The sequence below is a fragment of the Anopheles bellator genome, chromosome 2 (assembly GCF_943735745.2).
Source record: "Anopheles bellator chromosome 2, idAnoBellAS_SP24_06.2, whole genome shotgun sequence".
Taxonomy (NCBI): domain Eukaryota; kingdom Metazoa; phylum Arthropoda; class Insecta; order Diptera; family Culicidae; genus Anopheles; species Anopheles bellator.
Genome location: NC_071286.1, coordinates 29,586,407 through 29,612,114, shown reverse-complemented (window position 1 = coordinate 29,612,114; position 25,708 = coordinate 29,586,407). Strand labels below are relative to the sequence as shown.

At 46.3% G+C, this 25,708-nt stretch overlaps 9 protein-coding genes across 11 annotated transcripts; 3 read left to right on the top strand and 6 right to left on the bottom strand.

Annotated features, from left to right (window-relative positions):
- Positions 1–78: 78 nt before the first annotated feature.
- Positions 79–3,377, bottom strand: LOC131209267 (uncharacterized). Its single transcript, XM_058202292.1, has 8 exons — positions 3,320–3,377; positions 3,096–3,228; positions 2,916–3,014; positions 2,608–2,844; positions 2,439–2,533; positions 795–2,370; positions 489–718; positions 79–418 (listed from the first exon to the last, which is right to left on the bottom strand). Exons 1-8 carry the CDS (start codon positions 3,325–3,327, stop codon positions 250–252), a joined length of 2,547 nt encoding a protein of 848 aa, XP_058058275.1. The 5' UTR covers positions 3,328–3,377; the 3' UTR covers positions 79–249.
- Positions 3,378–3,776: 399 nt separating this feature from the next.
- On the top strand, positions 3,777–6,084 carry LOC131208760 (centromere/kinetochore protein zw10). The gene is made up of 3 exons (XM_058201641.1): positions 3,777–5,358; positions 5,420–5,685; positions 5,774–6,084. Exons 1-3 carry the CDS (start codon positions 3,777–3,779, stop codon positions 5,987–5,989), a joined length of 2,064 nt encoding a protein of 687 aa, XP_058057624.1. The 3' UTR covers positions 5,990–6,084.
- LOC131208761 (phosducin-like protein) lies at positions 5,812–7,314 on the bottom strand. The gene is made up of 2 exons (XM_058201642.1): positions 7,109–7,314; positions 5,812–7,024 (listed from the first exon to the last, which is right to left on the bottom strand). Exon 2 carries the CDS (start codon positions 6,996–6,998, stop codon positions 6,126–6,128), a length of 873 nt encoding a protein of 290 aa, XP_058057625.1. The 5' UTR covers positions 6,999–7,024; positions 7,109–7,314; the 3' UTR covers positions 5,812–6,125.
- A 1,009-nt stretch (positions 7,315–8,323) lies between these two features.
- Positions 8,324–10,512, bottom strand: LOC131208783 (cytoplasmic phosphatidylinositol transfer protein 1). The gene is made up of 7 exons (XM_058201671.1): positions 10,263–10,512; positions 10,041–10,189; positions 9,880–9,968; positions 9,792–9,799; positions 9,635–9,706; positions 9,312–9,566; positions 8,324–9,219 (listed from the first exon to the last, which is right to left on the bottom strand). The coding sequence occupies exons 1-7, from the start codon at positions 10,311–10,313 to the stop codon at positions 9,058–9,060; spliced, it is 786 nt and encodes a 261-aa protein (XP_058057654.1). The 5' UTR covers positions 10,314–10,512; the 3' UTR covers positions 8,324–9,057.
- Positions 10,513–10,802: 290 nt separating this feature from the next.
- LOC131209032 (CAAX prenyl protease 1 homolog) lies at positions 10,803–12,757 on the top strand. 2 transcript variants are annotated; one of them, XM_058202001.1, is made up of 3 exons: positions 10,803–10,895; positions 10,961–11,080; positions 11,159–12,757. In XM_058202001.1, exons 2-3 carry the CDS (start codon positions 10,985–10,987, stop codon positions 12,416–12,418), a joined length of 1,356 nt encoding a protein of 451 aa, XP_058057984.1. In that variant the 5' UTR covers positions 10,803–10,895; positions 10,961–10,984; the 3' UTR covers positions 12,419–12,757. The 2 variants fall into 2 exon arrangements, with proteins under 2 accessions (XP_058057984.1, XP_058057985.1); XM_058202002.1 differs by having other exon boundaries at positions 10,836–10,895; positions 10,964–11,080.
- A 120-nt stretch (positions 12,758–12,877) lies between these two features.
- On the bottom strand, positions 12,878–14,513 carry LOC131209898 (protein C1orf43 homolog). 2 transcript variants are annotated; one of them, XM_058203052.1, is made up of 5 exons: positions 14,203–14,513; positions 13,841–14,139; positions 13,683–13,769; positions 13,335–13,618; positions 12,878–13,015 (listed from the first exon to the last, which is right to left on the bottom strand). In XM_058203052.1, the coding sequence occupies exons 1-5, from the start codon at positions 14,356–14,358 to the stop codon at positions 12,981–12,983; spliced, it is 861 nt and encodes a 286-aa protein (XP_058059035.1). In that variant the 5' UTR covers positions 14,359–14,513; the 3' UTR covers positions 12,878–12,980. The 2 variants fall into 2 exon arrangements, with proteins under 2 accessions (XP_058059035.1, XP_058059036.1); XM_058203053.1 differs by having other exon boundaries at positions 12,889–12,996.
- Positions 14,514–14,792: 279 nt separating this feature from the next.
- LOC131207336 (uncharacterized) lies at positions 14,793–21,246 on the top strand. Its single transcript, XM_058199947.1, has 10 exons — positions 14,793–15,040; positions 15,105–15,228; positions 15,298–15,991; positions 16,055–16,117; positions 16,203–16,468; positions 16,775–17,285; positions 17,552–17,568; positions 17,650–17,790; positions 18,730–18,768; positions 18,854–21,246. The coding sequence occupies exons 1-10, from the start codon at positions 14,793–14,795 to the stop codon at positions 21,194–21,196; spliced, it is 4,446 nt and encodes a 1,481-aa protein (XP_058055930.1). The 3' UTR covers positions 21,197–21,246.
- A 206-nt stretch (positions 21,247–21,452) lies between these two features.
- Positions 21,453–22,372, bottom strand: LOC131207335 (uncharacterized). The gene is made up of 2 exons (XM_058199946.1): positions 21,974–22,372; positions 21,453–21,905 (listed from the first exon to the last, which is right to left on the bottom strand). Exons 1-2 carry the CDS (start codon positions 22,370–22,372, stop codon positions 21,453–21,455), a joined length of 852 nt encoding a protein of 283 aa, XP_058055929.1.
- An 83-nt stretch (positions 22,373–22,455) lies between these two features.
- LOC131210823 (sodium channel protein Nach) lies at positions 22,456–24,041 on the bottom strand. The gene is made up of 4 exons (XM_058204116.1): positions 22,982–24,041; positions 22,814–22,905; positions 22,649–22,754; positions 22,456–22,577 (listed from the first exon to the last, which is right to left on the bottom strand). Exons 1-4 carry the CDS (start codon positions 24,039–24,041, stop codon positions 22,468–22,470), a joined length of 1,368 nt encoding a protein of 455 aa, XP_058060099.1. The 3' UTR covers positions 22,456–22,467.
- Between the last annotated feature and the right edge of the window lie 1,667 nt (positions 24,042–25,708).

The window sequence follows — 25,708 nt, the reverse complement described above, 5'->3', positions numbered from 1 at the left end:
ACCACCAAACTGCCTATTGCCAGAATCATATTTATTTCTGCTTCGCAAACGAGTAACACAGAAGAAATGGAACCCCACGGAGGTTGCGCCGTCTTTTGGGAATTCGGTGAGTAATGGATACGGTGTTTACGGTTTAGACGATTATTAAAATTTGGCCCCGTACGGAGAAGAACGCGTAGTGTCGACCGGTGATAAAGTAGTGGCATGTCTGCGGTCTGTGTCGGGTTGTTGGCACGCTAATGTAAGTTTCTACAGCAGCAACGCAAAATGGTCCCGCTCGATGCGTCGTTTGGCACATAGCGGAACCGATCCCATCACGTCCTGTGGTGGCGGCGGACCGCTCTGGGCATTCGCCGGCTGGGTATAAAAGAGCTCCCGCATTCCACACTGGTACCCGTATAGCACGGAGTCTTGCGATCTGCCAAAGGAAAGAAACGGTTATGTACCGTGCGCTATGCCGCAAGTGGAAGCCAAGAGCTTCGCATTACTTCAGTGTAACTTCCGTCACCAGATTGCTTTTGCGGAAGTAGCTGTGTAGCGATTCCGTTGTTTGCAGCTCCAGCGTACTCCATGGGCCACTCTTTTTCGCCACATCCCAGTCGGAATCGAGAGCGATCAAGCTGTAGCCCTCTGCCTTGTCGTACCCATCGACGTTAATATTCATCGCGAGCTGAATGTCGTTCTCAATCCTGAGGAACTTCGAAACACACGACTCGAACTGAAAAAAAAGAAGCAACCATTGAGGCACCGCAGTGTGCGAATGAAGCACACGCTCCAATCCGCTGGCCACTTACCAGAGTTTGCACTAAGCGCTGATTTTTGCAGTTCTTTTCCTGCATGACTAGAACCAGCGTCATGTTCTGTTGCACGCAAACGAACAGCTCCACCTTGACCAGGGCCTTTTCGTCATCATCTCGGGGGCCGGCGGTCACTTGTGATATGTCTTGTGATTTCCGGCGCTGCGGAATGTACTCCTGGGGCGAAATGGCCATATTGTAGCTGCAGCCCGGTGTCGTGTCCCAGCTCGATACGCCGCTAGACTCGGGATCATTCGCGGCCAGCACGGTGAGCTTGTTCATGAGGGGCGTAAGCTCGAGTGTGCTTTTGCGGCGGGTAAACAGTTCCTGTCCGCTACCGCTCCCGTTGGTAATGCGCTGCTGCGTGTGCGAATCATCGTTGAGGTTGAACGATTTGATCGGCAAACTGAGCGCTCGTCTATCCTTCGGAGTGGTTGCACGAAGCGGTGGGTTATCGGTCGCTTTCAACACGATGGGTTCGTTCACAGGGGAGCCTTTCCTTGGCTCGGGCTCTGTCCCCTTGTCTTCCCTGTCCTTTGATGCTTGCTCCTCTTCCTGTTCGATCAACTCGGCCAGACGTTCGTTGCGAAGTCTTTCGAAATTTTGAAACAAACTAAAAGACATTGCTCGTTTCCGTTGATCCAAAATGGGATACAGCGGGTCGGCCACCGTTTGCATAGCGTTATAGTCTTTACTAATCAACTGCCGTAGCAGCCCTTTGTTGCGCAGTTTCCGTTCCTCCACATCGTCATTCTCGGACACAGTGCTCTCATCTTGTTCCTCCGCGTCCTCACGCTCGTTCAAAGTCGCCAAAGACAGCGCGCGGATCTTGCGCGAAGTTAGCAGAGGGTTGCTGAAGGTGGCATACTTCATCGGTGCTCCGATGTTGGTTTGTTTGAAATATTTGCTCGCATTTTCACTTTCCTTCGGCTTTGCACCGTCGCCCGTAGGCGGCTCCTCCTCCAGTGCCGATGGCTTGTCTTGAGTTACGCAAATCGACATCATGTTGCGGTTTGGCACGATCTTGTTCTCAGTCAGGGGCGTCGAGCAGACGCTCGTTTTCCCGATAAAGTTCGGGAAGCTGTCGGATTCGTCAAAATTGATTGAGTTCACTCCCGAATCGATAATGTCACGCGAGGTTAGATTCTTAAACTTCAACGGCAAAAAGGTGGGCCGCGAAAGGGTGAATGACTTCTTTGGTGTCGGCTCCTGCTGCCCCTCGGCGGGTACACACTCTTCCTCCGGAATGTGGGAAAAAATTATCGACTTATCCGACTTCAGACCACCCAGTGCGCCACCGAGATCCTTTGAGGGTATGATCTTTTTCTTAACGGCAAACGGTACCGGCCCGGTGCAGGGCGCACCGATGGCGGAATTGTTGAAATAAATCGGAATGTTTCTAGTAGCCTCCACGAGCTGCACATAGTCGCGCTTGCTAATGTACGCACTGATAAGACTAACGCCGTTCGGAACGTGGAATGTTACGCTTATGGAATCGGCTATTTTAATACGATAGGGATCGGAGTAGACAAGTAGTTTCGTTAGATTGATCGGCAGCTGTGTTGCCAGTACTCTGCAATTATAAAAAAGAAGGCATATCAATGGGTGCTCTCTGTCTTGGCTTTACGCTTCACGACTCACTTGTTATGGTAAAATATAGAGCCCCCAAGAACTCCCTTGTTTTGAAGAAAACTCTGAAGAACTTGATTCGACTCCAAATACACGTTGCTTGCACACTGTCCCCGGGGGTGGAAAGCATATTTCATTACGTTTCAATAAAAGCCAAAAAGTTACAGTTAGATTTACTTACCTTTGGCAATCGGAGCGAGGGCATGTTTTGAAAAATGTTGCCATTGAACTGCAACAGCGGCAGACATGACTCCATCACGCAGAACACTTTCTCATTGAAGCCATTCTTTTGCTCCTTTTCGGCAAACACGTTGCATAGCGTGTTAAAATTGCCGTGGAACAGTTCAATCAGGCTGGACAACAAATTTGCTCGGTACTCTAGAATAGAGTTCGGGATGTTGCGGTCCGAGCCGACGGCCTGAAAGTAGCAACGTAGCAACAAAAGCAGTTAACGAGCATTTCATGGAAGAGTAATCCTTCGACACGAACCAGCATGAACCGTCCATGGGGCCGTAGAGCGAATTTGCCATTTTGCAGCGAAATGAAGCGCACGTTCGATAGAGTTTCTCCCAAAAAATGAGTGGATCCCTGTGGGGGTGAAAAGCAAGAAATGCATTAGTCTATTGCTATGTCGATGAATAGTGCCATGGTGGAAAACCAAAGCCGTACCATAAGCTGACCACACAGAGACTTTTTCTGAAGTTCCGAAACCCACATCGGATGAAAGTAAATAATCGAACCCGTCGGATCATCGTTTTCCACCTTTTTTGTGAGGTCGTACACAAAGATAATCATCGTTTCCCTGCAGTTGGTTGAACGAGGAATTCAGTTGGCGTTTTTGGCTGGTGTTTCTTAAACGATTGCGGTGAGTTTGATTCAGAAATTATACTTACTTCGACATCGTGAACAATCTTTCCTATCGCAATTCATTTGCGACCGTTCAATGCAAAAAATAACACACCCGATTTGTCTTGGAACGACTGAAAACTTGATTTGTTTTTTTCCTCGCTGGCTGTCATCTGCAAGGTCGCTCGATGGAAGATGTGAAACCATTTCTTTTTTTTTATTTCAGCTTGTCGTAAAGTATTATAATTCATTATAAGTTCGAGTGATTTTTCTACAAAAATTTTACTTGCACTTTGTTACGACTACAGCACTCAAGAAATTCACTAGATGCACCCTGTCTGCAATTAAAACATTGTGGTGCCCACCTTGATACTGTAGCAACCTTGTAGCGCCGGTTACTTTGAAGTTTGTTCGTTGTGTCCTTCGTTGACAAGATTTACGTTGGACTCAAAATTTGCCGTGCTGTGTTTCCTGCCAGAGCGTCGTTTTTAAAAGATCCCACAAATGGATAAAATTGCCCAAAAACCGTTCGAAAATGTGTCCTTCAGCGTGCCCGAGGTGCTGTCGCGCATTCGCAAAAACCAAGACGAAGTGCGCGATATTGTGAGCGCCCAGTACGCGGAATTCATGTCGAACGCCAACGACTACCGGATGCTGCTGGAGAGCGCCAAACTGCTGGAGGCGGAAATCAAAGAGCTGATCTCAACGACCAGCCAGCTAAGCGTCGAAAAGTCGAGCGCGGCCTGGAGCGACCTGTGCCAGTATCAGCGTGATCTGGAGGAAGGCGTTCGCGGGTATAAGATTGCCAAGAAGCTGCTCTCGATTCACGATCTGTTCGATGGACTGAGTCTCACGGGGAATGCGTACGAAAAGCGTGCCCACATGCTGGGCAAGATCAAGACGCTGCTGGATGAGATCGAAGATCCGGTCCTGCCGGATCTGCACTGCTACCAGAACTTGAAAGTGCGGCACGAAAGCGAGTACGCTACGCTCGTTGATGATCTGAACGGCAACTTTGACAGCCTGGTGACGATGCAGAAGCGCACATTCCAAAACACCAAATCGGTAACGATCCGCATCTGCAAGGACGAGACCGAACTGTACCAGGTGGTGGTGGCGCTGCTCAAAACTCAGCACAATTTCCGATCCGTGTGTCGGTTCCTGCTGGAGGAGGTCTTTGCACCCGTCATCGTAAAACCCGTGTCGTTGATTTGTGACGAAAAGACGGACGAACAACACGTTCTCATCCAGCTCTCGTATCAGCTGACGGTGGCGGAAGAGTTGCGCCCCGGCTACAAGACGGTGGTGTCGAATCTAACGCAAATTTTCTATAACCTCAGCAACATGAACATCGTAGTCTCGGACGACGAGTGTCTGTTCAAGGTGTTTGCCCGGCAAATGAAGAAGGAACTGTGCGATTTGCTGATCGAGCAGTGTCTGGAACGCGACATACCGGGTACGATCGAGGGAATGAAAGAATCGCCGATGATCCGTGACGTGTGCGAGTTTAATGAGTTTCTGAAAACGATCAACTTTACCGACGAGGAAAACGACAGCCGGCTGGACGAGTATGCCAATTCGATAGAATCGATCCACCACAAAAAGCTGTGCCAAAACGTGCTTGACTCGGCAGTGGAGATAATGAAGCGCGAGAGCCACGAAATGGTCCTCATTGAGGAGCATGAGTATCGGTTCGCCGGCACAACCGCCCACTTCTCAAGCTGCATGGTAACACGGACGGTGGTGGATTTGAAAAAGTTCCTGGACAAGGTGCTCACCGAGGCGGATGCGCAGGGTGAAATATCGGATCGATTGATTCAAACTATCGCCACCATCCTCGAGAGATACACGGTGGATTTGCCGATGGCAAACGAGAAATTGCTCTTTAAAATCCCACAACAGTCGGCTCTGTTCCGCAACGATTGCACCTATCTGAACTATTGGTTGCAGAAAAACGACAGCAAGCTAAAGGAGCATTGCCCGTTCGCGAGCATTTTGGAGGCACTGAAAGCGTGTGGCGAGGACATCTTCCAGCATCAGCTCAACAACCAGCGCACACAAACCATGCAGGCTTTGAATGGATTTGGTAAGACCATTTCTGTTCCACCATTACTATCATGTTCTACATTGTGCACTTTTCCCGGCAGAACTGTCCAACAATCTGGTGGAACTGGGAACGGAACATCAGCGAGCCGTTCGGCAGTGTATCCGCCAGTTTGAGCTGCTGAAAAACGTGTGGCAGACGGTTCTTCCCGATCCGGTGTACAAGCAGAGCATTTCCGGCCTGCTCGATCTGTTTCTCCGTGAGGTTATCAAAAGAATTCAGAACCTCGAAGACATAACTACCGCCATCGGCAACGGACTGGTGCTGCTCATTGACACTATGAAGGAAACATTACCGAAACTATTCAAGGTACATTTTCGGATCGCGAGAAAAGAGAGCCGTGCGTTGAAGTAGTCAGGTTTATTGTATCGATTCTATTTTATTTTTTTTGCTTCAGGAAACCAGCGATGTGCATCAGTTAGTGAAGCAGTGGCCAAAATTGCTCCAGTTGCGACAAATTCTGTGCGGCTCGCTGGTGGAAATCACTGAGCTGTGGGCCGAAGGAAAGGGCCCCCTGACCATGTGCTTCAGTGCCGAGGAAGTTAAACATTTGATCCGTGCCTTATTCCAGAACACCAAACAACGGCAGGCATGCATTGCCTCTATCGTGTGAAAAACGTAGTTTGCGTATTAACTTAGTAATAATGATGATTGGGTTGGGAAGAAAAAAAATACACAGACCCTTTGTCTTAACTTTGAATAAACATTCCGTGGTCAGTATTTAAGTAAAATGAGATCCTCCTCCGTCTTCACTGCTGCTCGACGATGGTCGGTTTGCAAGACTTGTCGTTAATGATGCCGGTTTCCACGAGGAAGCTTTCGACGTCGCTGTAGTCGAACTCGTCGCTCAGATCGTCCACTAGCTTCACAAAATTTCCAATCATCTGACCGTCCTTGTAGATGAGGAGAGCCGGCACACCGGAAGCTTTGAACAGGTTGCTCAACCCGGCATCGGTGCAGACAAACTTGCAAAACTTCACATTCCAATACTCTTTCGCAAGCTTCTGAAGAGCTTCGTTCATCTTCACGCACGGACCGTACTTTTCACGGTAGATGTGTACCACTACGGTCGTATTTTTGTTCTCCTTGTCCACGGCCTGCAGGAAATCGTCGCCCGTCTTCAAATCGATCAGCTCCCCGTACCGACCTTTCCGGTCCATCATGGCAAGCATCTCGGCCATACGCTTCCGCTGGTACTCTAGCAGGAAGTCCTCGTCCATCAGTTCACGGAACTCGGCGTCCAGCTCGCCCATCGCTTCCGCCTCCCGGTCCTCTTCCTTCGTGCGCGTCGTAATGCTAAGCTTCTTCAGTAGGCGCAACTTTTCTGCCGCATCCTGTTCGCGCCGTTCCGCCTCCAGCTGCTTAAATCGCTGCCAGTCCTGTATCACTCCCTTCGGTCCCGTATTACCGGCCGTCCCGGTCCAGTGTGTTTGATGTTGAACCGTTGGTTCGGTTGCGGGCTTGCTTTTGCTCACACGCAGCCCGGACGGTTTGGTCGCACCCGATTTTCCGGATCCGGACGCTTCGCTCGAATCGCACTCATCGTCGCCTGCCTCGTCTTCGCTGCTGCTACAGTAGTTGTGTACCTTTTCTCCCAGCAACTTATCGTCCAGCGTCGCCATTGCGCCTTAGCCGTGGGTGTGGTACGCTGTTTTAAAAGAACGTCGGTTAAACCCAATTATTCGAGGCCAATTACCAATTAACGCGCGTTCACCCGCGGGACGCGTCTTACTTGAAGGTTCAAATTGAGCAAACACTTGGCGAGCAGCGCACGAAAACACGGTGCCGTGGGTATGGTTTTAATTTCTAGCCAACCGCTACAAACGCAACTACTTAGAATACTGGAAGTTCGTGACTTTCATTCAGCTTTATCGCCAAAATGCATTGTGGACGATCAATTAACACACACGCAAACTTTGCACAGCGGCGCCTATCGTTGGCACTCGAGTCGCGAAGCAATTAAACAAACAAACAAGCAAAGCTTTCGCTCGCCACACGCCTCGGTTAAGGTTTATACACATGCGGTGAGCAACCTGTTCATGTTCGGTCCGTAGCTTGAATATTTTAGCATGCGATATCAACAAGTTAAAAGTGATGCATTAAGAGAATTATTATTGTACAAAACTGCAGCCCGCAATACTAAAGAAAATTGCCAAACAGAGAAAAATTTAATAACATTCAAACGAGTTAAACTGGTCCCATGATCTGCGAGGGTAATATTTATGACAATTTTTTGCACGGCATATACATTTCATAGGATGATTGTTTTTCTGCAGTACGAAGATGTACTTTCAGTACCTTCACTATTTTTGATTTCCGTCAATTTTAAAACGTAACCACTTTACCCGCAATCCGCGAACGTAAACGAAAATGAACGCGAGCTTTTAAGTCGGGAGCTTAAGCCTGTCGGTTCTATTTTTATGACCGAGGCCGAGGTTACGAATAACGTCGCAGTTTTCTATCGAATGTGGTGTAGCCAAGAATGCGGATAAAAAGTTTCACACCGTCTAGGAGTCAAACCATGAAGCAGCGAATTCCAAGCATAGCAACAAATACCACAATTCAAGGGGTAAGTTTTAGTTATACACAAACAGAAGCAGAAGCAAACAGATTATCGGTCTGATCGTAGCTAATCCGTTCTCTTTGCTGGCGTAGTGAATGTTCTGAAGCCGATATGGATCCTAGCAACCCCTTGCTGATTCCGTTCAGAATCGGCGCACGGAACCGGTTTTGGAAGGAACCGACCACACGGGCACAATGCTAAGGAAGCTAGCAAACATTAAAATTGTGTTTTGATGCTTGTATTCCAGGTGATTTTGAAATCTTACTCTATCTTGCCATATACACAAATATCTTTTACAATTTTACTAATGATCTTTAAACACTAAATTTAATCGTACATTGGTGAGGTTCTGTGAAACGTCGCCGAAAATGGTGAACACAATATTTGAAGCAATCAAATTTTCCAAACAGTCATTATTTGTTATTATTTTCTGTAACGACCACCTACGAACGTTACCGCAGGAGTTGCAAAATCAGGTTGAGTTCCTTCGCTCTACCCATCCGTCCGGTTTACTGACGCTTGATTCTTCACACGAGGACCACATGGAGACGAAGCTTACCTTTCCAGAGGTTGACTGCAAGAGTCCAGAACAGGTACGGGCAGCGAAACGCAACGGAGAACGTCACAGTGGCCATATTCTCACGATTTGCCTTTTTTATTGTTTTAGATGATGATTGACGAATCGCAGTCCGTGTTTAAAGTATTCGACTATTGAGAAACATACTTTCTTGGTAGAGACCGCTCGTGTCTAGTGCTTAAACAAAGGTGTTGGAAATAAAAACTAGTGTAGCTATTCGAGTGGTGACTTAGTTTGTCCATTTTCTAATCCCTGTCTCTAGTTGGATAATCTACATTAGGAAACGATTCCCGACACCACTCTGTGCCGTCGCCAGTTGGTCTGTTATCGCATGAACGAATTTAAGTACAATTCATCGATAAGCCAAACTGCAGTGGATGATATGACATCAAAAACACTAAATGGGTGTTCTCTGACGTAGCAAGCATTTCCTTTTTTTGTACGACACCCGACACCTCCTCTACTAGAACAGGGCCTGTTCTAGACTTCTAGACTACGGTACCTTTACAAAACATCATCTGGACGCCTTGAACGGCTCTTATCAGTTTTCTGTCGATGGCGGCAATGTTTGGCGTAGCTTATCGTTGGCCTCCATCTGTTTATCTTTTTCGTACATGCGTACATCGTCAATGCTCATGCCGTGCCATTCATCGATCCAAGCGAACGCCTGCCTGTGGCCAAGCAATAAAATGTCCCGGATGCACTAGAGGGGACAGAAAGTAGAGTGTAGAAGCATTAGATAGAAGTGCCTAATGGTGTTTTGGGGTCCGATTCATCAACGATTGATAATGATACCTTTTGTATGAAGTCTTCCACTCTGGTCTGCAGTCCCCACACTTCAAACGAAGCCTCCACCACCTTGTAGGAACACATCATGGGGCTGTCCGTTTCGCGCCAGCCTTCCACCAATGGACCGCGACTGGTCACTTTTGATTTGAAAAACTTTGGATCTTCCTCACGTTTGTAATGTTTTTCGGGCGGCTCCTCAAACGCAATGTCCACCGAATCCACGATCCGAGTCACAAGGGTTTCTTCCGGAAGATTCAGGCACTGTTAATTCGAAAGAATGTTAGAAAGCTTTTTCGAAGATATCGAACTTCTAATTTACTATCTCGTACATTCTCCGACGTTCCAGCGTTATCTTCAAATCTCGTCAAGATTCGTATGTGTAGTTTAGGAATAAAGGAACACTGTCGTGAAGATAGAGAGAAGCAGAGACAAAACAATCACACGTTTTATATTGGACTACTCCTTACTTTCTTCCATATAACTCACCGTGTACTCTGTGCCAGGGTTTCAATAAGAGACAAAAAAAATATGGTTAAATTGGGTACTGCCTGAGGCGCCGAAACATTGTTCTCACCTGTAACGGTGTAAGGATAGTAGTTCCAACCCTTTTCAATAATATAGAACACCTTCGGGCAGATCGCTTGGAGCCAGTAAGGAAGCCGGCTAAAGAACGAAATGTGCGGCCAGTGTGTGTGAATCACCCATTCTAAAGACTGCACTAATTGCCATCAGTACCTTGATAGATGTATCCGCTTCTCGGTGTACTGTCCTTTGCCATGGTCCGGATCGTCGCATTCTTTGTTTTCGATCACCTCAACCCCTTCTCCGTCGTCGGACTGTTCGAGGCTGTGGCGGGCGATCATATATAGTTGGCCTACTTTGTACTAAGTTATACATAAACAGGAAAAGTGGTCATTGTAAAGAATGATTCTAGAGTTCGTAAGAAACCATACTCACCTCCTCTACAGTCAGCGGCATGCATATTCGATATTCCTTGATTAGAACCATGTTTTTTGGTTGTGTTTGTTCGAGAATCGGTTACTTAATCGTACTTTAAAGCCAGTGCTTTTCACTGATTGTTTATGTTATTTGTACTTGAGTTTCAGTCATCAGGCGGCTTTAAAACTTGCAACAGAAGTAACAAGGCGCAAGAATGTTAGCGCAACACCACCAAATAGACTGCTATTAGCTCCACACTCTGTCAGCACAGAAATGTTTTCGATCGATTTTGCCTGGGATTTAATGAGTGAGGCTTTTCCCTAGCCAAGGTTTGTATAGGTGCTGCAAAGAAAAGCCGTAAGCAGGAGCTTGCCTTACTTTAATACTTTATAATTAACGTTTTCTTCTGCTCTATACGGTTATCTAAGTTTTATGCAAGAATGGATAGATATATCAATATTATTTCATTCGAATAAAATAGTTTAGAAGTTGTTAACTGTAGGTTTGGCAGCAGGTCTCGCCGGGTAATGTTTTAATGACATTTACGCTGACAGTCCAGCAAACAGGACTCGGAAAACTTCATTTGCCGGATTTGGTTACATTTGCCGCATTCGACGCTCGTCACGTTATTTCCAGCAATTGATAGAAACCGTGCGTTATGCATTATTTAAGGTGCACCATTCGTTTAGTAATAGTGTTTTCTCTTTATTTTACAGTAGTTTACGAAAACACACTTCACAATGGGGGAACTACAGACGCACGAGCTGACGCTGTATTCCATTATCCTGTTCTTGCTGTTTGAATCACTGATTGAAATTTATCTAATGCTACGACAGGTGACGCATAATGTTTTCTAACGAATCATGCCGTGTTACCGGTGTTTAGCAATATCCCGTTATTAATCCATTCCCCAGCTCCGTGTGTATCGCGAAAGCAAAACCGTCCCAAAGGAGCTGCAGCACGTGATGGACGCGGAAACATTCGAAAAGTCCCGAGTGTACGGTTTGGATAAGGCAAATTACGGAATTTTCAAAACCATCGTCTGTGATGTGGTGATTGCAATGCTGGAACTTTACTTCGGGTTCATGGCAGCGGTGTGGCTCCGGGCGGCGCAAGTGGCAGGCCGTGTCGGATTGGATCGGTCCAGCGAGATTCAGGTTGGGTGCGTCTTCATTGTGATGCTTCAAGTGATCGGTGTGCTGAAGGAGATGCCCTTCCGGATTTATAGCACATTCGTGCTCGAGGAGCGCCATGGGTTCAACAAGCAAACGGCCGGGTTTTTCGTCAAAGATCAAATTAAGGCGTTCGTCGTTTCACAGGTGCTCACTGTGCCCGTAGCCACCGCTCTCATCTATATTGTGCAGATCGGCGGAGATTACTTCTTCGTGTGGCTGTGGGCTTTCATCGGTTGCGTATCGCTCGTGCTCATCACCATCTATCCGGTTTACATTGCTCCACTGTTCGATAAGTTCCGCCCGCTGGAGGATGGTGAACTGAAAACTGGTATCCACGAGCTCGCCAGTAGTGTCAAGTTTCCGCTGGGTCAACTGTTCGTCGTGGAAGGATCAAAGCGTTCGGCTCACAGCAATGCTTATTTTACCGGCCTGTTCGGTGTAAAGCGCATCGTGCTGTTCGATACCCTTTTGCTTAACAAGGGTCTCTCTGCAGACGATGCGTCGTTAACGGAGAGCGATAAAAGCAAGGGCTGCAAAAACGAGGAGGTGCTTGCCGTCTTAGCTCATGAGCTTGGCCACTGGAAGTTGGGTCATGTTGCGAAAAACATAACCATCATGCAGGTTCAGTTGTTTTTGATTTTCCTAGTTTTCTCTCAACTGTTCACTTACGCACCACTGTACGAAGCGATTGGCCTACCGGTGGGAGAGAAACCGATCCTGATCGGATTGATGGTAATTATGATGTACGTGCTGGCGCCTTACAACACACTGATATCGTTTGCCATGACCATCGTGTCCCGCCGGTTCGAATATCAGGCCGATGCATTCGCTCAGGAGCTAGGTTATTCGAAAGATTTGGCTCAAGCACTCATCAAGCTGCAGGTGGACAATCTTGGGTTTCCGATCTACGACTGGATGTACTCCACTTGGAATCATTCCCATCCGACGCTGTTGCAGCGACTCGATCGATTGCAAACCGATGGCAAGAAGAAACGCTAAAGTAATCCAGCACGAAGAGCAGTACATTACCAATTCCTGTGCATCGTAAAGCCCCAAGCACAAAACATACTTTTCGGTTAATCCATCAGTGTTGCAGAAACCAAAGTAAGGGTGTATACGTACAAAACATCTGACCAAACAATCCTACAATAGCGCAAACATAAGATCGACCACAAATTGTTTGGAATGTTTTTGCCTATTTATCTTGCACTAGATAGGTTAGTCTAGGAGTGTTACATACCATACTGACCTGACAAGGCTCGATCGTGCAGTCCCGCGAAATGACTGCTCTCATTTTACTACAAAAATGCAAATAAATATCACTCTCGTAAACTGCTTTCGCTGTACTTAGAATCACAATTCTAAACACCATTTTCGATTGGTTTTCTTGATTGCCGCATTACGACGAAAGAAATCAAACTGATTGGTGATCTTAAGTATTAATCGTATTGTATATATTTCTCCTGTGATTCGCATTATTTGTTCATTGTTCGGAGTACCACGACGTACGTGTTCATGTTACGCTTCGATGATTGTAGAGAGCGTGACGATTTAAACCATTTCAATTTTTGAAAGACCTGCGTATGGTAAAGGTTTCTTTAGAACCAACGACCAGTGTGGTTTGTGCAAAATCAAACGCGTGAAAGAAGAGATAGTATGCAGTACCGCCAGAGGGAGAAGAAGAAAAGCAGAAAGTTAGAGATAAGTGTATTTATAGTGATAGTAGAGCGATAGTTAGCGGAAGATAAACAAAAGTTCGCACACTGCGTAATGCGCCCAACTAATACTTCAAAAACAGTAAAAGCAACCATTTAGAGACACTAAGATAGGAAAAGAAACTAATGAATGATGCGCAATGCGAGGATAATCAACATAACAAACAAGTTTAACGCGTTTGAGTAGCAGCAGTTCTAACCTGTCTCTCCGTGGTATTGAGAGATGCTGAGTATTTCGTTTTCCTCCAATTCAGGCGGTTGAAATTGCTGCTGCTGTTGTTGCTGCTGTAATTGCACGGCCAGCGACAAATTCATGCGAGTATTGCCCGTCATACTGTCCGTACCATCGCTAGCCGTGAGCCCTACTGGTGGAGGCCGCAGTCTAGACGGGTCAAGTAGTGATTGCATTTTGGACTGCTTTTTCACCGGAGTACGATTGGGAGACGATTTGCGGCTGCTCGTATAAGATTTTAAAGCTTTTGCCCTGAAGAGATAGTAACAAGATAAAATTGACGCGCAAATTCGATCGTGCGACTGCCTTCACTTACGCTTCGTTCAACTTTTTCAGCAGCCTGCGATAGGCCTGGTACTCTTCCTCACCAAACTCGTTCGGATCGTGCCGTGCATGTTCATACCTGGTTCGAATAACAGTATGCGTTAGTCAATCCATATGAAAAAAAGACCGCCGCCACTTAGATGACCTTACATATCACAGAATTGATGTACTAGTCTTTGACCAGAACCATTCAAAGGTGCGGCCAAGGTCGTGAGCAGAAAGGCTCTCAAACTGTCCCTCGGATGTCTGCTGGAGCCGTCCTGTTTCGCCACTTCACGTTCGAGCTCCTTCACATCATCGACCGCCTTCATTCGCCAGTAATATGGTGGAAGATTGGAATCTGGCTGAAGGATGTACTTTTCGTCATCCTTGTCATTCCAGATCAGCTTTGGTTCGTAGTAAATTTTCTGAATAGAGTCAAGTCTTCGCTCTATTTCTTTCTTTATCGACTGCAATGGAGGAATCTATGAACCCTAAACGCACGAAAAACCTATTCCTCGGGTCGAGTGTACCTTCTTTGCGTCGTGGCCAACAGACACATGTGGTCCTCGGCGTTGCCTAAGTGTGAACCGGACTATTTGCCGTTTCGCAAAAATGAAACACATTGTGACACCTAAAACGCCTCCGCCTATTATCAACACTATCATTACACCCGACAGCTCCTCCATGTTAGTATATTTATTGCTGACACGAGAGTAAACTAAAATAATTGCTTAGTTTAGACTGAGATGTACTTCACACATTCACCAATGGTTTTATCTTGAATCCAGAAAAATCGATGGGTTTTGCGTAAAATGGCGCACCCAAACAAAGTACATTTTGCTTTTCCTGGCAAACCAGCTCAAAAATCAATAACCATCTTTTGACAGCTGCAGATGTAAACAACAAGGTGTGCTATAACCTTTATAGCAGCTCAAACTGCTAACATTGCGGTGCTCGAAAATTGCATTTTATCCCGGGAGCAGCTGTCAGGGGAAGTAAACAACATCAGTTTACAAAACATATCGAAGGGTGAAGGTGCTCATATGTGATTTTGTGTATAAATATGAATATGAGAAAGTGACTTCGCTAAAGATTAAATGCCGGCGAAGGTGCAATCAAAATGACACCAATCAAAGCCCAGCGTCCTGTGACGAGACATAGCGCAAAAAAGGAAACCGCAGTTAATGGTGCAACGTCCGTTTCCGAAGCAAAATCAGATAGTTCAACGGAGGAACTGGTCATTGATGTTAACACTAGCAATGATTCAACGAACCAAAATAACGCACGAGCAGAAACATCCAGTGGTAGTATAGCAAAAGAAACTACATCCACAAAAAAGTCACCCGCGAAACGTCCGATACGAAAACGGTAAAGATACATGGTAAGCGTGGATTTAAAACTTGAAACCACATCCGTTTGGTACTATTTGCAGTAGGCGAATATCGCTGCCATTTGATCAAGATGATCAAGGATTCACTCAAACGTTTGAAGACTCCATTCGCAGTTCTGCGGCAAAAAACAATTTATCTCCGATGTGTGTTAAAAAGCTGCTTAAGGTAAGCTAACCACCATGGTTCAAATCAGTGCGAAGATATTGATATAACGGATACCAACAACTGTTGTAGAAATTGGTGATGAACGATCATGTTTTTGCGATAGTAAGACTGAAGGAAGAAGAAGAGCAAAGCCGGAAGGCCGCCCCGGAGGTTCAGAAAAACGACGATAACACTGAAAGTGTTGAAAAAGCGGAGCTCACTGAAAAGTCGGAGTGTGAGGACGACGACGACGACGACGAAGAAAAGGAACAGCTGCAACCAAAGCTAACGCGTCTCAAGGCAAGGCAGCTAAATAAAAAGCTACTTCCAGTGGCGCCCCTAAATGCACCGCCCCCTGATGTGGCCGCACTGATTCGGGAAGATCTTAATTCGGACGACGACGACGATGAGTACAGACCGGGGGAAGACGATGTCGTATCGGACGATGATACCAACACAACCTTTTCGGATGCGGAATCACAGCCACGAACTCCCGCTTCGATTGTCGTCGGGGCGGCCAACGACCCGGAAATGGAGCAGCCGTGCACCATGGATGGGCCATTTAAAGTACCGAAGCCACGATGCGACAGCCAGTCACAGTCCGAACAGGAACAGGAAAACATTGCCTTGCGTACTCGCTCCAAGTTCTGTCTGACCACGACAGCGATTGAGACGTTGGAGTCCACGTTCATGCCACCGGATATAACGACCGATATGTATGACCATGACTGTGATATGGACCAAGAGTGGAGAGTATTCTTGGAAGAATTTACCAAACCGTTACGTACGTGTCAAATAGTTCACATTATCGAATGATATCTTAATTTATTACTCCTCTTTTGAGCAGCCAACGATTTAGATGACGACGACGACAACGATCCGGAGTACGTGGCAGCTGACAAAATACCTTGTAAGTGATGATTCACGTTTGTGTTATGGTTTATTTTCCGACGTAGTGATAATTAATTGAAGCTTTTTCGATGGTTCGTTCACAGTGGATGCTGAAGAAATGCGTCAAGTAAAGGTCTCGAAAAAGGAACTAAATGAACTGGTGAATGAGTTGGTGCAAATGACTTCACTAGATGACGAATCGTTCTTAGATCTAGCTTTAAATGATACCATCAATGAATCGTTGACTTGTCCGCGAATAGATCGATCGGAACTATTGACCACACCCTTGCCGCCGTCGATAATAGAACAGGAAAATACTTCGACACCTTTACCATCAACTCAAGATAGTCTTCTGCCAGCGCAATCGCTGGTGTGTGCAGCTGAGCAGGAACCTTTGAAAGACTGTAACAGCCCGGCAAGGGAGCAAAACATAACAATGTTTACCCCAATCGTTGTGTCGACCCCCAATGAACCGACGACGTTCGCTGCATCTGTGTACCAACAATCACAAAGCCACGAGCAACCGTTGTGGTGCGGCGGAACAAACGTTAAGGAGACGGAAAACGGGGCAGAGTTGTGCTCGGCTCCGAATGTCAAAACTAAAGATAAGTTTTTCCTCAAATATGTAATGCCGCAAGAATCTCTACTTGGATTCGATCCCTTCAAATGGAAACAGGTGGATTATGTTGATAGAACCGTTGAAAAACGTTACTTTTTCCGGGAAGAAACTGTACCAATCGACATTCAGTTCACCGAAGACCAGATAGGCTTAACGGACTTTCAGTTCCAGCTTTTGCATCAGCAGCTTCGTGTACACGTACAGCTAACGGCGACACACTTTCTACAAACCTATGGACACCCGCAAATGTGGAAGCTGGCCAAAACCTTCAAGGGCATTCTGAATGAGCTGCACGACATTGGTAAACAGAAACCGAACATGATGCCCTCGAATCTTCCTTTGGCTGTCGAGTGCTGCCAAAGCTGGGAAGATGAGCTGGCGATCGACAATTCTAGCAACAAAGAATTGATCGACTTCTGGCATAACGAGATACGACGTAATCGTAATCCACACAAAACAGGTGACTTCCATTGGCGCGTGATGGAAAAGATAGTGAACTGTGAAGCATTCTTGTATGCGGCATATTTACCTTATAAACCGTTTCGTCCAAAGTTAAAGCCGTTCAACTGTATGACAAGAATGGAAGAATGGTGAGCAAACTAGATGGTGGTGTAAAAAGAGAAATTTGAGAAAAAATTAACTCCTGTTCTGTCTCCCACAGTTTACTAGCCTTCGGCTTGGAGTGGTTTACGAAATATGCCAAAGAAGAAGAAAAAATGTCTGGAAAGCAGATTCATTTTCAAACAATTTGTCACAGAGTGGCCACGAATATGTTTCCGGATCACCGTCCTTCGAAACTGCATAAATTTGTTATGAAAAGAAAACATGGTCCAGACAACAGTCCCGTAACGGTAAGTCAATGTTTGGAGCGTACAGTTCCATTTATTCTCTTTACCATTTCTTTTATCTTTGTTCATATGTTTCTTCTACAGTTTTTTCTTCAAAATGGTTATGCTCCTCCCTTCAAGCATGTGCTAGAAGTATTCGACTTAAACAACATCATTCCCATTGCGTTGTATCAAAAGGGAATCATCCATTACAACTGGGATCGCTATTTGTATTCGGATGAAAGGGTAAGTGTTCCATTGTCTCAACATTATATAAACTCTGGTATTAGTTTTTTATTTTTAATCTTAAGAGATCGGACAGGGTCGTATTTATCGCTGTTATTAGTTATTATTAGCACATGTTAAACGCAATTGGTCGGTAAACGGGTCACTAAAGGTAGTATTGTGATTTATTTAAATATCGTGTATGTGAACGATTTTCTTTCGCTTTTTCCCTTCTGCTCAAAGCTAACTTATGAAAACGCATTTGAAGTTACGCATCAAAGTGAATGTAAACTTGTATGATATACTTAACACAGAAAAAAACTCCACGAACGGTTTTGCTCAACGGCAATTTTTATGCTTTTTTATACAAACTTTGGTTTCCGTTTGAAGGTGGAGGGAAACACAATCTATGTTTGCTAAAACCGGGATTAGATTTGGGATGAAATGGTAGGAAATATTGTCACTTCCTTAATGTTTGTTGCAATTGATTGTATTGATTCAAAAGCGTATGCCATTGATTCTTAAATCATTAGTGTTGTCATAAGTAATTTGTCATTTCTTGTGTTTAGGTAAATTGTGCTTTAAGTCTCCATTTATTTAACCTTTATTAAAATAATACGGATTTAGCATCTAGTATGATTTGCGATTAGTTGTTCTTAGTTTTTCGCAAAACTTTTCTATTCAGCGTACAGTTCAGCGACGGGACCGCCGGGTACCGTAGAATGGCTGGCATAAGACCAAGAGGTGCCTTTGCAGTATGAATTAAATTAATTTTACGCTACTTTGAAATAAATTTCTAACATTAAACTGCTCCTGGTTCGTTAAGTTTTGCACCCCTTTTGTCTGCATTGCAACGCTCGAATCCGCAAAGCTTCGGTGGCTGCGTACCTTCTCGTGTTTTGTTTGCGTCGTGATCGAAGTTCGTAAACGTCACAACAAAACGGAAAACTGGCCGCAAAGAAAATATTTGGCTTCACTTTGTCGGGTGTTAGTAAATTGGTACTGATTTTATCACAAAACACAGTTACTGTACGCGGTTGGTAAAAGTCTAAAATTGAACATATTCTCATGGTTTATTCGACAGGCAAAATATCTGTTGCTCAAAGGAAGGAAGACGCCCAAGAGCGTTGCTCAACCAGTGCCCGCACACCAGGTGCCAGTGAACAGCGAGCCTGCGGCTGCTGAACAGTTTAAAATCAGTGTCCTTCTTCCAAACGATGTGGCAACCGCGTTAAATGTTGACGAAGTGTCCTATACAATCCCGGTGCTCGAAGAAAGTGCTGAAATTTGTGAAGAGACCCCCGAGATTGTGCTGAATACTGGTACAGAGAATGTGATGCGTAATGAAGCAGCGACGGTGACGGTTTCCACCCAACCAGAACCGTGTGAGCCAACAAATTTGGCCTATTTAACTGAATACAACGATACGGACTGCAGTGATTACTCAGAGTTCGTAACCGACGTGCCGGTGGGTTCATCAGACGAAAGTTTGGAAACTGTGCGTACATCAACAACAATCCGGCCACAGCATCGGCCGGTCAAACCAGTGCTCAACAACATTCAAAGCAACGTGTCTCGGTCGCGCACTGTCGCGAATGCGATACTTTACAGTGTTCTGAATCGAAACGTGCAGCAATTGAAGAGTGAATGCACTGCAAGGTCCCTGTCGAACGCATCCGGACCGATTCGACAGGTACACACGCATTTCTGGCTGTTGGAAGTCTACAGCAGGTTCTTAGATGATTTACGAAAAATGAGTGACAGCCTGACCGCATATCGGCACCGGTACAGAGCGCTGCAGCAGTTTCGTACCACCCAGCAGGATGGTTTGTGGCAATTCTCGTACAACCCCATCGCTGGCAGTCTGGTAGTGAGTGCTCGGCGTGTGACACGTCCCGTCCCGGGCTACTGTAGTATGGATGAAAAGGATGCCACTTTCGCGTTCAACTACTTCGAAAAGGTCGAAGAAACGTTACTAGCGGCCGGCCGGTTAGATTTGTTCGAACGGTTTGAAGAACTGATTAAAAATTTCAATGAAAACGAGCACAGACCGACGTTGCTGTATCGGCAGATCGAGGACCTGCTCAGCGTCAGCCACCCCGAGCTGGTTGATATGTTTCTAACCTTTCTTCTCCCGGCCCAAGCTGTGGAGGTGGGAAGATTCATGGAGCACTTTATCCTCACGAACATGAGCGATTTCCTGGAGAAACTGAACCTCTTCTTTGCCAAACAACCGTCGCAGGTTAAAAAAATATACGCCTGTCTGAACGAGCTTTCCAATGAGCCGAACGTCACGATGGAGCAGGTAAAACTACGGATCTTACCCCTGCTGAAAGGCAGCACGCTGCTGAGTGAGTGGTTTTTGCAGCTCTTCCCAACGGAACCACCGCCGGAAGTTCCTCTGTGTGACTACGAAACTATTACGATGAAAAAGAATCCCTTGATGGAAAACTGTGATGATGGCCTGGTGTACGAGCAGGTACCGTATGTGGAAACGGGTCCAGAGGGGCACGAACAGTCTGGGGGACCGAACAGTATACGGTACATTCAAGGAAGAATCATTCAGGGAGCCCTTCCAGTTCGGCTGTCGTTTCTGGCGAGTAACTGTGTGGTGAAAGTAGGGCCAAAAGACGGGGAAGGCAGCACGGAGCTCAAGCTGTGCGATGACGCAACGTTACGGGCCCATGCCATACGCTTGAATCCGTTATTGCACTCGACGAAGGTTACTTCTCTCGGTTCAGGTGTGGTTCACGCACCAGTGGAGGACAGCACGGATGCGAACGGAACCTGGCCCCAACACCGTGATGTACCCAGCTATAGTTTCGAGGACGTCCCGCGAGGCGATACTTCTCCGCAAAAAGCATCACCAAAGCAGCTACCAATAAAGAAGCGGTTTGTTTCTTCGAACCCGCGTCAAAGTGGCGGCAGCGAGAAGACGCCACCTTCAACAGCACAATCAAAGAAACTAGTTAACAGTACCGTAGCACCCGATTCTAGGGCACTGGCAACGGGGAAGAAATTAAAAACGCTCATCGGTGCCCCACAGCCTTTGGCAGAGAAGGTTCATATCGGGGAAGATGCGGTAAAGATCAAGGTGCGCCCATTCGATGGCCAACCATTGGGAAGTAGTACTGCAAATCCACCGGTTGGCCGAGAGCTAGCAACGGTCAGTGTGAACGGAAACGATCGGTTTCACCAACAACCGAACATTGCCGACTCCCACGTACCGAGCAAACCAGTACCTGACGTCACAAGATGGACACGGGAGGAAGATAAAATTATACTAGAAGAAATGAAGAATGGATACTCATCAGTTGCACCGTTGGTTCAACGAATCAAGCAAAAGTTGGTAGAGCGGACGAATGAGCAGATTAGAAATCGGTTCGAATTTTTACTGGAAGTGTTACGAAAGGTCAATCAAAGGTGAGCCACGTTGTGGTTCGAGTTCGTGGCCTGGTTCGAGTTGTTCGTTCGGACAAGAGTAATGTTATGACAAATAAAGTATTGAAGAAACAATGTCTGGTAGTATTGAAGAAGCAAACAAGTGTAAATAAAAGAAAAAAAATAAAAAAGGTAAATTCACATAATTTGATTTTGTGTCTTTCGTAGTACGGAAGTAACGGGAAATCTCATGAAACCGTTACTGTTGTTCCGTGCCACGTTTCTTTGCTTGAGACAGATAATTAGCTAGTGCGAGATAATCGGACAGAATTTCGAAAACCATCCTGAGGATCAATTTGGGTCGTTTCAGAGCTTTCGGCTGGAGTCCATCGCGTCAGCACTTTCTGTAGCTTCTCGATTTCGCGCTCCTGATGTTCGTAGATGTCTCGCAGTTCGTTCCACTGTTTTTCTGTTGCCCGTGCCTTTTGGAACCGTGAATCTTGGACCTCTTTTTCGCTATCGAACCGATTCATCCATCCTTCGATTTGTAGCTCAATATCGGCCAGCTTCCAGTTGTAGTACTCTTCGATTGTCGTCGTTGCGCGCAAGGCTTGTGTTTTGTCTCGCCGTTTCAAAGTTAGTTCGCTCCCAACTTGCTCAGCCTGTAGATCGATCGTGTGCCGCAGTTGTTCTTTGCGCGATGCTTCCCAGTATTGCACAAAACGATGTTTCAACATTGCATTTTGAGACTCCAGCTGTTCGATTGGATAACCCTAGGTCATTGCAACGTTACAATATTGAAATTTCAGTAACTGCATCTTACATGTAACTTTTGATTTTGCTCGTGGCATTTAAATTTGACGATCCTTAAGCCGTTTCGCAAGCGCGCCAACTCTTTAGAACGGTTCACGTATTCGAACCGATCATAATAAAGTCTCTCTTCACCGGAGCAACTGCTATCGAATTTTATTTCATCGTCGTCTAAAGATGATACCCCATCAAGGGAGCCTGAGAAGTTGTCGTTCGAGTGGGAGCGTATTTCGTTCAAAATGGTATGTAAACCGTTGCTTCTGTTCTCCAGCAACCGAGCGATGGAATATGCTCCGCTAGTGTCGTACAATTGTTCGTTTTTCGTGCACCAGCCGAGTACTTGCAACTTTCGTAAACATTCTTTAATAATCAGTTCAACAACCGTTCGGGATCTTTCGTCAAGGTCCGCCATTTTCCGATTGGCCTCGATGCTGCTTGAAGAAAACTGCTTACTTTGATGGTTTGGAACGTTACAGTTTTTGGTACTAAAACGACAGCTGACAGGTTCTATATATCTGCATACATTTTGCCTAAACGCCAGGTTAGAAAGAACACGAACTCTGCAAACGTAAGCAAACTGCATCCCAAAAAGAATCCACCCAAGCCTCCAATATAGACTGAAGAAAGACAAAGAAACCATAAGCTGAGGTGAGCTGGCGATTGCTGGCGGTGCCCGTGCGGTGCTTACCAAACACATCCGAAAGACCGAAAATAATGTCTCGTTTCAGTTGCATCTTTGGATAATCCGTCAAGCCCCACTGTAGATTCGATCCCAGAAACCATGTTCTGGAACGCTGTAAAATTAGAGTTTTGGGCTCGTTTCATCGTTCATTCCGGACTCATTTCTACGTACGTGGGCTTTCACGAAGAAATGGGAATCATCACAGTTGGGTAGACAATCGCACTCGAAATCCTTTGCCGCTGTGCGCAGTGTTATCAGTTCGTCTGCAAGGGCAGGTAAGGAACACATTTTCTTACGGTCTGTGCGGTTTGTCCCATTCCCATCCCCAGGACCCGTCACCTGATTGCTCTCCCAAGCAGCGGAGTCCCTCAAAGTCGCAAATGCGGTATCGGAAGTTCCTCTTGCCCACGGCACGGTAGAAATGGGGCACACAGCCACAGAGCTTGTTGGCCAGCTTCATACGACACTCGATACGGCAAAGGCCGTAGCTGTATACTGGACTGAACGTGAGTGGGTCACTCTCGTGACTGAAACGACACTGCCGCTGGGAAATGGACAATTCGCGAGCGTTGCGTGAGGTGAGAATTTCCTGGGCGCTCAGCTCGACCGTCGTGTAGTACAGGTCCTGGAAGCTGTAACGACGGGCCGATATGTCCGCTACTTCCATCGGCCCGTGAAAAAACACTTCGTACGCACTCTTCAGGCTGATCAGCTGCCCGTAGACTTCGCCGTCGAGCGGATGCACCGTCAGCACCTCGGTTACGTCCGAGAGATCCCAGCGGCGGGCGTGCCAATACTGGTACGAGCTGTACTCGGCAATCCGTGAGTTGACCGCCAGGCACAGGCCAAACTCGGTCACGATGGGCCGCACGGTCAGCGTACCGGCGGTACCGATGACCAGCTCCGGTTGAACGTTCCACGACAGATTGTGCAGCAGCTCCAAGTAGTCGTACCCGGGAATGGAAAACGTTTTGTACATCGGCAGCTCCAGAAACGAACTGTAAGTCACGTTGGCCAGCAGGATGACGAACTCGCGGAATTGCTCCGCGTCGTCCTCGTCGAAGCCACGCATCCGGATGTACTGAGCCAGCTTCTCGTCGTCGATGCGCCGTTGCGAGCACACGGTCAGGCTCGGAAAGCTGGTATTCCACAGGAACATGTTCCGGTCCATTGAGATGACGGTTGGCGAGTTCTGGAAGCGGTTCCAGATACGCTGCGCAAGCGCCGCCATACCGTACAGGGCGATCGAGATACAGGTGATCCAGACCACCCGCTCGAAGATGTGCAATCCACCGTGCACCAAGTACCGTGCCCCGTGGGCACCGGAGGTGTTGAGAAAGCTCAGCAGAAACCGTTTCGTGCGCTTCAGGACTCGTCGCAGAAGCCTGTACCGTGCCATGGCTGGTTCCCGAATATTGGGGACCACAAGCCAAGGGACCGTTTTTATGCCCATATCGCTTACACCACTATTGGTACTGATTAGCGGAGCTATCTGATGGGAGATTGAACCGATTCGGCCACATATCGGCCAGAGCTACTAGTCAGCCGATATGTTGCTTTTCACTCTCGTCTAATTGAATCAACGCATTACACAGCCGGCATTCGATTGTGTCGCAACCGAACCGTGCACCGGCAGTACACATTCGCTCCTGATTAATCATCGTTCCATGATGGTAAGAATTAATGAGCCTTCTCGAAGTGGCCGTTCTCGACGCGCGGAACGTATCGCGTTTATCGCTTATCGGAACCGTACACCGGCGGCTGTTAAATAATTCATCTCAGCCACTGGGCGAGCTGCTCGGCTTATCGATTCCTGGGTGCCTGGGGCTTTCAGATTTTATCCTTTCGCTGAGTTGAGCATTTTCCTTAGGGGCCTTGTTAGCGAGCTTTATCGAGTTTTTCAAAATAAATAAAAACGAGTTGTGAGATTTGTGGGATATGACTGTGCAGATATTGGAGGTCGTGTGTGAGATCTTCATAACTTTTAATACGTGCTTGTTCGCTGTACAGCACCATCAAACTGTGGTAATATCCACGGCCGATCGTGTCATCCGTGTTTCGTCAACCAGAAAGTATGAGCTAGCACATTTCGGGCTAGCCGACGTGTTGGCTTGTCGACAGGACTTTTATTATTTTCTCACTCAGTCAGCCCGGAGTTCGTACACTGGAAAGCGGAAAACTTAGGACTAGTGCGGTTTCTCTCTGCCAGTATGTTAACGATCCGGAACATCCTAACAACGGGCGTGAGGTTGTGATTGCGATTAAAACTAGTCACGGTGGTGATGTCACTGAGCGATATCGCAGACCGCGTGAAGTAGTGGAGTGGAGTTTGTATTTCTTAGTGGAGTTTGTTTTTCTGATTTCCTTTCCTTTTTTCGAAGCGAAAACTGAATCATTTCGAGGGCAATCGAAAAATAGTGTTTGCACTGGAAACGATCGACCAGCCACCGTCAGAAACCGAATCCTATGCAAACAGTCGGTACCGAAGGGAAAGCCTTTTCTTTTCGGCAAGTTGGGCTGTTTGGGCATGCATTTGTTATAAAAAGAAAAACAGGGAAGACTGACACACACGGGTCGATCCTGCCCCTAGCAAGTAAATTTAGTTGATGTTGAACATTTTAATGCATTCAGCTAAGCTTCTCCTCATTATCTAGGAAAAAAATACCTATTTTGGAAGGCACCTTGAAACGAATTTTGTAGGCATGTTCAAGATGTCAGGGATTTGAATTTTCAGCTTCTTTCTATGTGTGGCATCGCAAATTTTTGCCAATCTGGTGATCCAAATGTTATTGGTAGTCTTATACGACGCAACAGTTTGGCATTAATCTGAAATGCTAAAAATGTTACGTTACGCATCGTCTATCCCCGCAGTATCACCTTAGAAGCAAACGAAACTAAGACGTAGGAGAAGTTCTGGAAAATTTGAGCCCATTTGTAAATTAAGTGAATTGGCGCAAAATTGAATTTCAAAATGTTCGTTGTTTGGCTTGTTTGATTCCTAATTTATAAAACTCGACTGTTTGCGTTTGACAATATAGGCTGTTCTCACAAGTTCTATATTGTCAC

Bases quoted from the DNA above. Each gene is read 5' to 3' on its own strand.
- LOC131209267 (XM_058202292.1), bottom strand. The intron at 2,845-2,915 runs GTTCGTGTCGAA...TGCTACTTTCAG, and splicing joins CCCATGGACGGTTCATGCTG to GCCGTCGGCTCGGACCGCAA. The intron at 2,371-2,438 runs GTGAGTCGTGAA...TTATAATTGCAG, and splicing joins TCTATATTTTACCATAACAA to AGTACTGGCAACACAGCTGC.
- LOC131208760 (XM_058201641.1), top strand. From the start codon at position 3,777: ATGGATAAAATTGCCCAAAAACCGTTCGAAAATGTGTCCTTCAGCGTG. The intron at 5,359-5,419 runs GTAAGACCATTT...TTTTCCCGGCAG, and splicing joins GCAGGCTTTGAATGGATTTG to AACTGTCCAACAATCTGGTG. The intron at 5,686-5,773 runs GTACATTTTCGG...TTTTTGCTTCAG, and splicing joins CATTACCGAAACTATTCAAG to GAAACCAGCGATGTGCATCA.
- LOC131208761 (XM_058201642.1), bottom strand. From the start codon at position 6,998: ATGGCGACGCTGGACGATAAGTTGCTGGGAGAAAAGGTACACAACTAC.
- LOC131208783 (XM_058201671.1), bottom strand. From the start codon at position 10,313: ATGGTTCTAATCAAGGAATATCGAATATGCATGCCGCTGACTGTAGAG. The intron at 10,190-10,262 runs GTGAGTATGGTT...TGTATAACTTAG, and splicing joins TGCCGCTGACTGTAGAGGAG to TACAAAGTAGGCCAACTATA. The intron at 9,220-9,311 runs GTATCATTATCA...TGTCCCCTCTAG, and splicing joins TGGAAGACTTCATACAAAAG to TGCATCCGGGACATTTTATT.
- LOC131209032 (XM_058202001.1), top strand. From the start codon at position 10,985: ATGGGGGAACTACAGACGCACGAGCTGACGCTGTATTCCATTATCCTG. The intron at 11,081-11,158 runs GTGACGCATAAT...TCCATTCCCCAG, and splicing joins TTTATCTAATGCTACGACAG to CTCCGTGTGTATCGCGAAAG.
- LOC131209898 (XM_058203052.1), bottom strand. From the start codon at position 14,358: ATGGAGGAGCTGTCGGGTGTAATGATAGTGTTGATAATAGGCGGAGGC. The intron at 13,619-13,682 runs GTAAGTGAAGGC...CTATCTCTTCAG, and splicing joins CTGAAAAAGTTGAACGAAGC to GGCAAAAGCTTTAAAATCTT. The intron at 13,016-13,334 runs GTTAGAACTGCT...TTGGTTCTAAAG, and splicing joins TCAATACCACGGAGAGACAG to AAACCTTTACCATACGCAGG.
- LOC131207336 (XM_058199947.1), top strand. From the start codon at position 14,793: ATGACACCAATCAAAGCCCAGCGTCCTGTGACGAGACATAGCGCAAAA. The intron at 15,229-15,297 runs GTAAGCTAACCA...CAACTGTTGTAG, and splicing joins GTGTTAAAAAGCTGCTTAAG to AAATTGGTGATGAACGATCA. The intron at 17,791-18,729 runs GTAAGTGTTCCA...CTGGCCGCAAAG, and splicing joins ATTTGTATTCGGATGAAAGG to AAAATATTTGGCTTCACTTT.
- LOC131207335 (XM_058199946.1), bottom strand. From the start codon at position 22,372: ATGGCGGACCTTGACGAAAGATCCCGAACGGTTGTTGAACTGATTATT. The intron at 21,906-21,973 runs GTAAGATGCAGT...CCAATCGAACAG, and splicing joins AGCAAAATCAAAAGTTACAT to CTGGAGTCTCAAAATGCAAT.
- LOC131210823 (XM_058204116.1), bottom strand. From the start codon at position 24,041: ATGGCACGGTACAGGCTTCTGCGACGAGTCCTGAAGCGCACGAAACGG. The intron at 22,906-22,981 runs GTGACGGGTCCT...CTGCCCTTGCAG, and splicing joins CTGCTTGGGAGAGCAATCAG to ACGAACTGATAACACTGCGC. The intron at 22,578-22,648 runs GTAAGCACCGCA...GTCTTTCTTCAG, and splicing joins CGGTCTTTCGGATGTGTTTG to TCTATATTGGAGGCTTGGGT.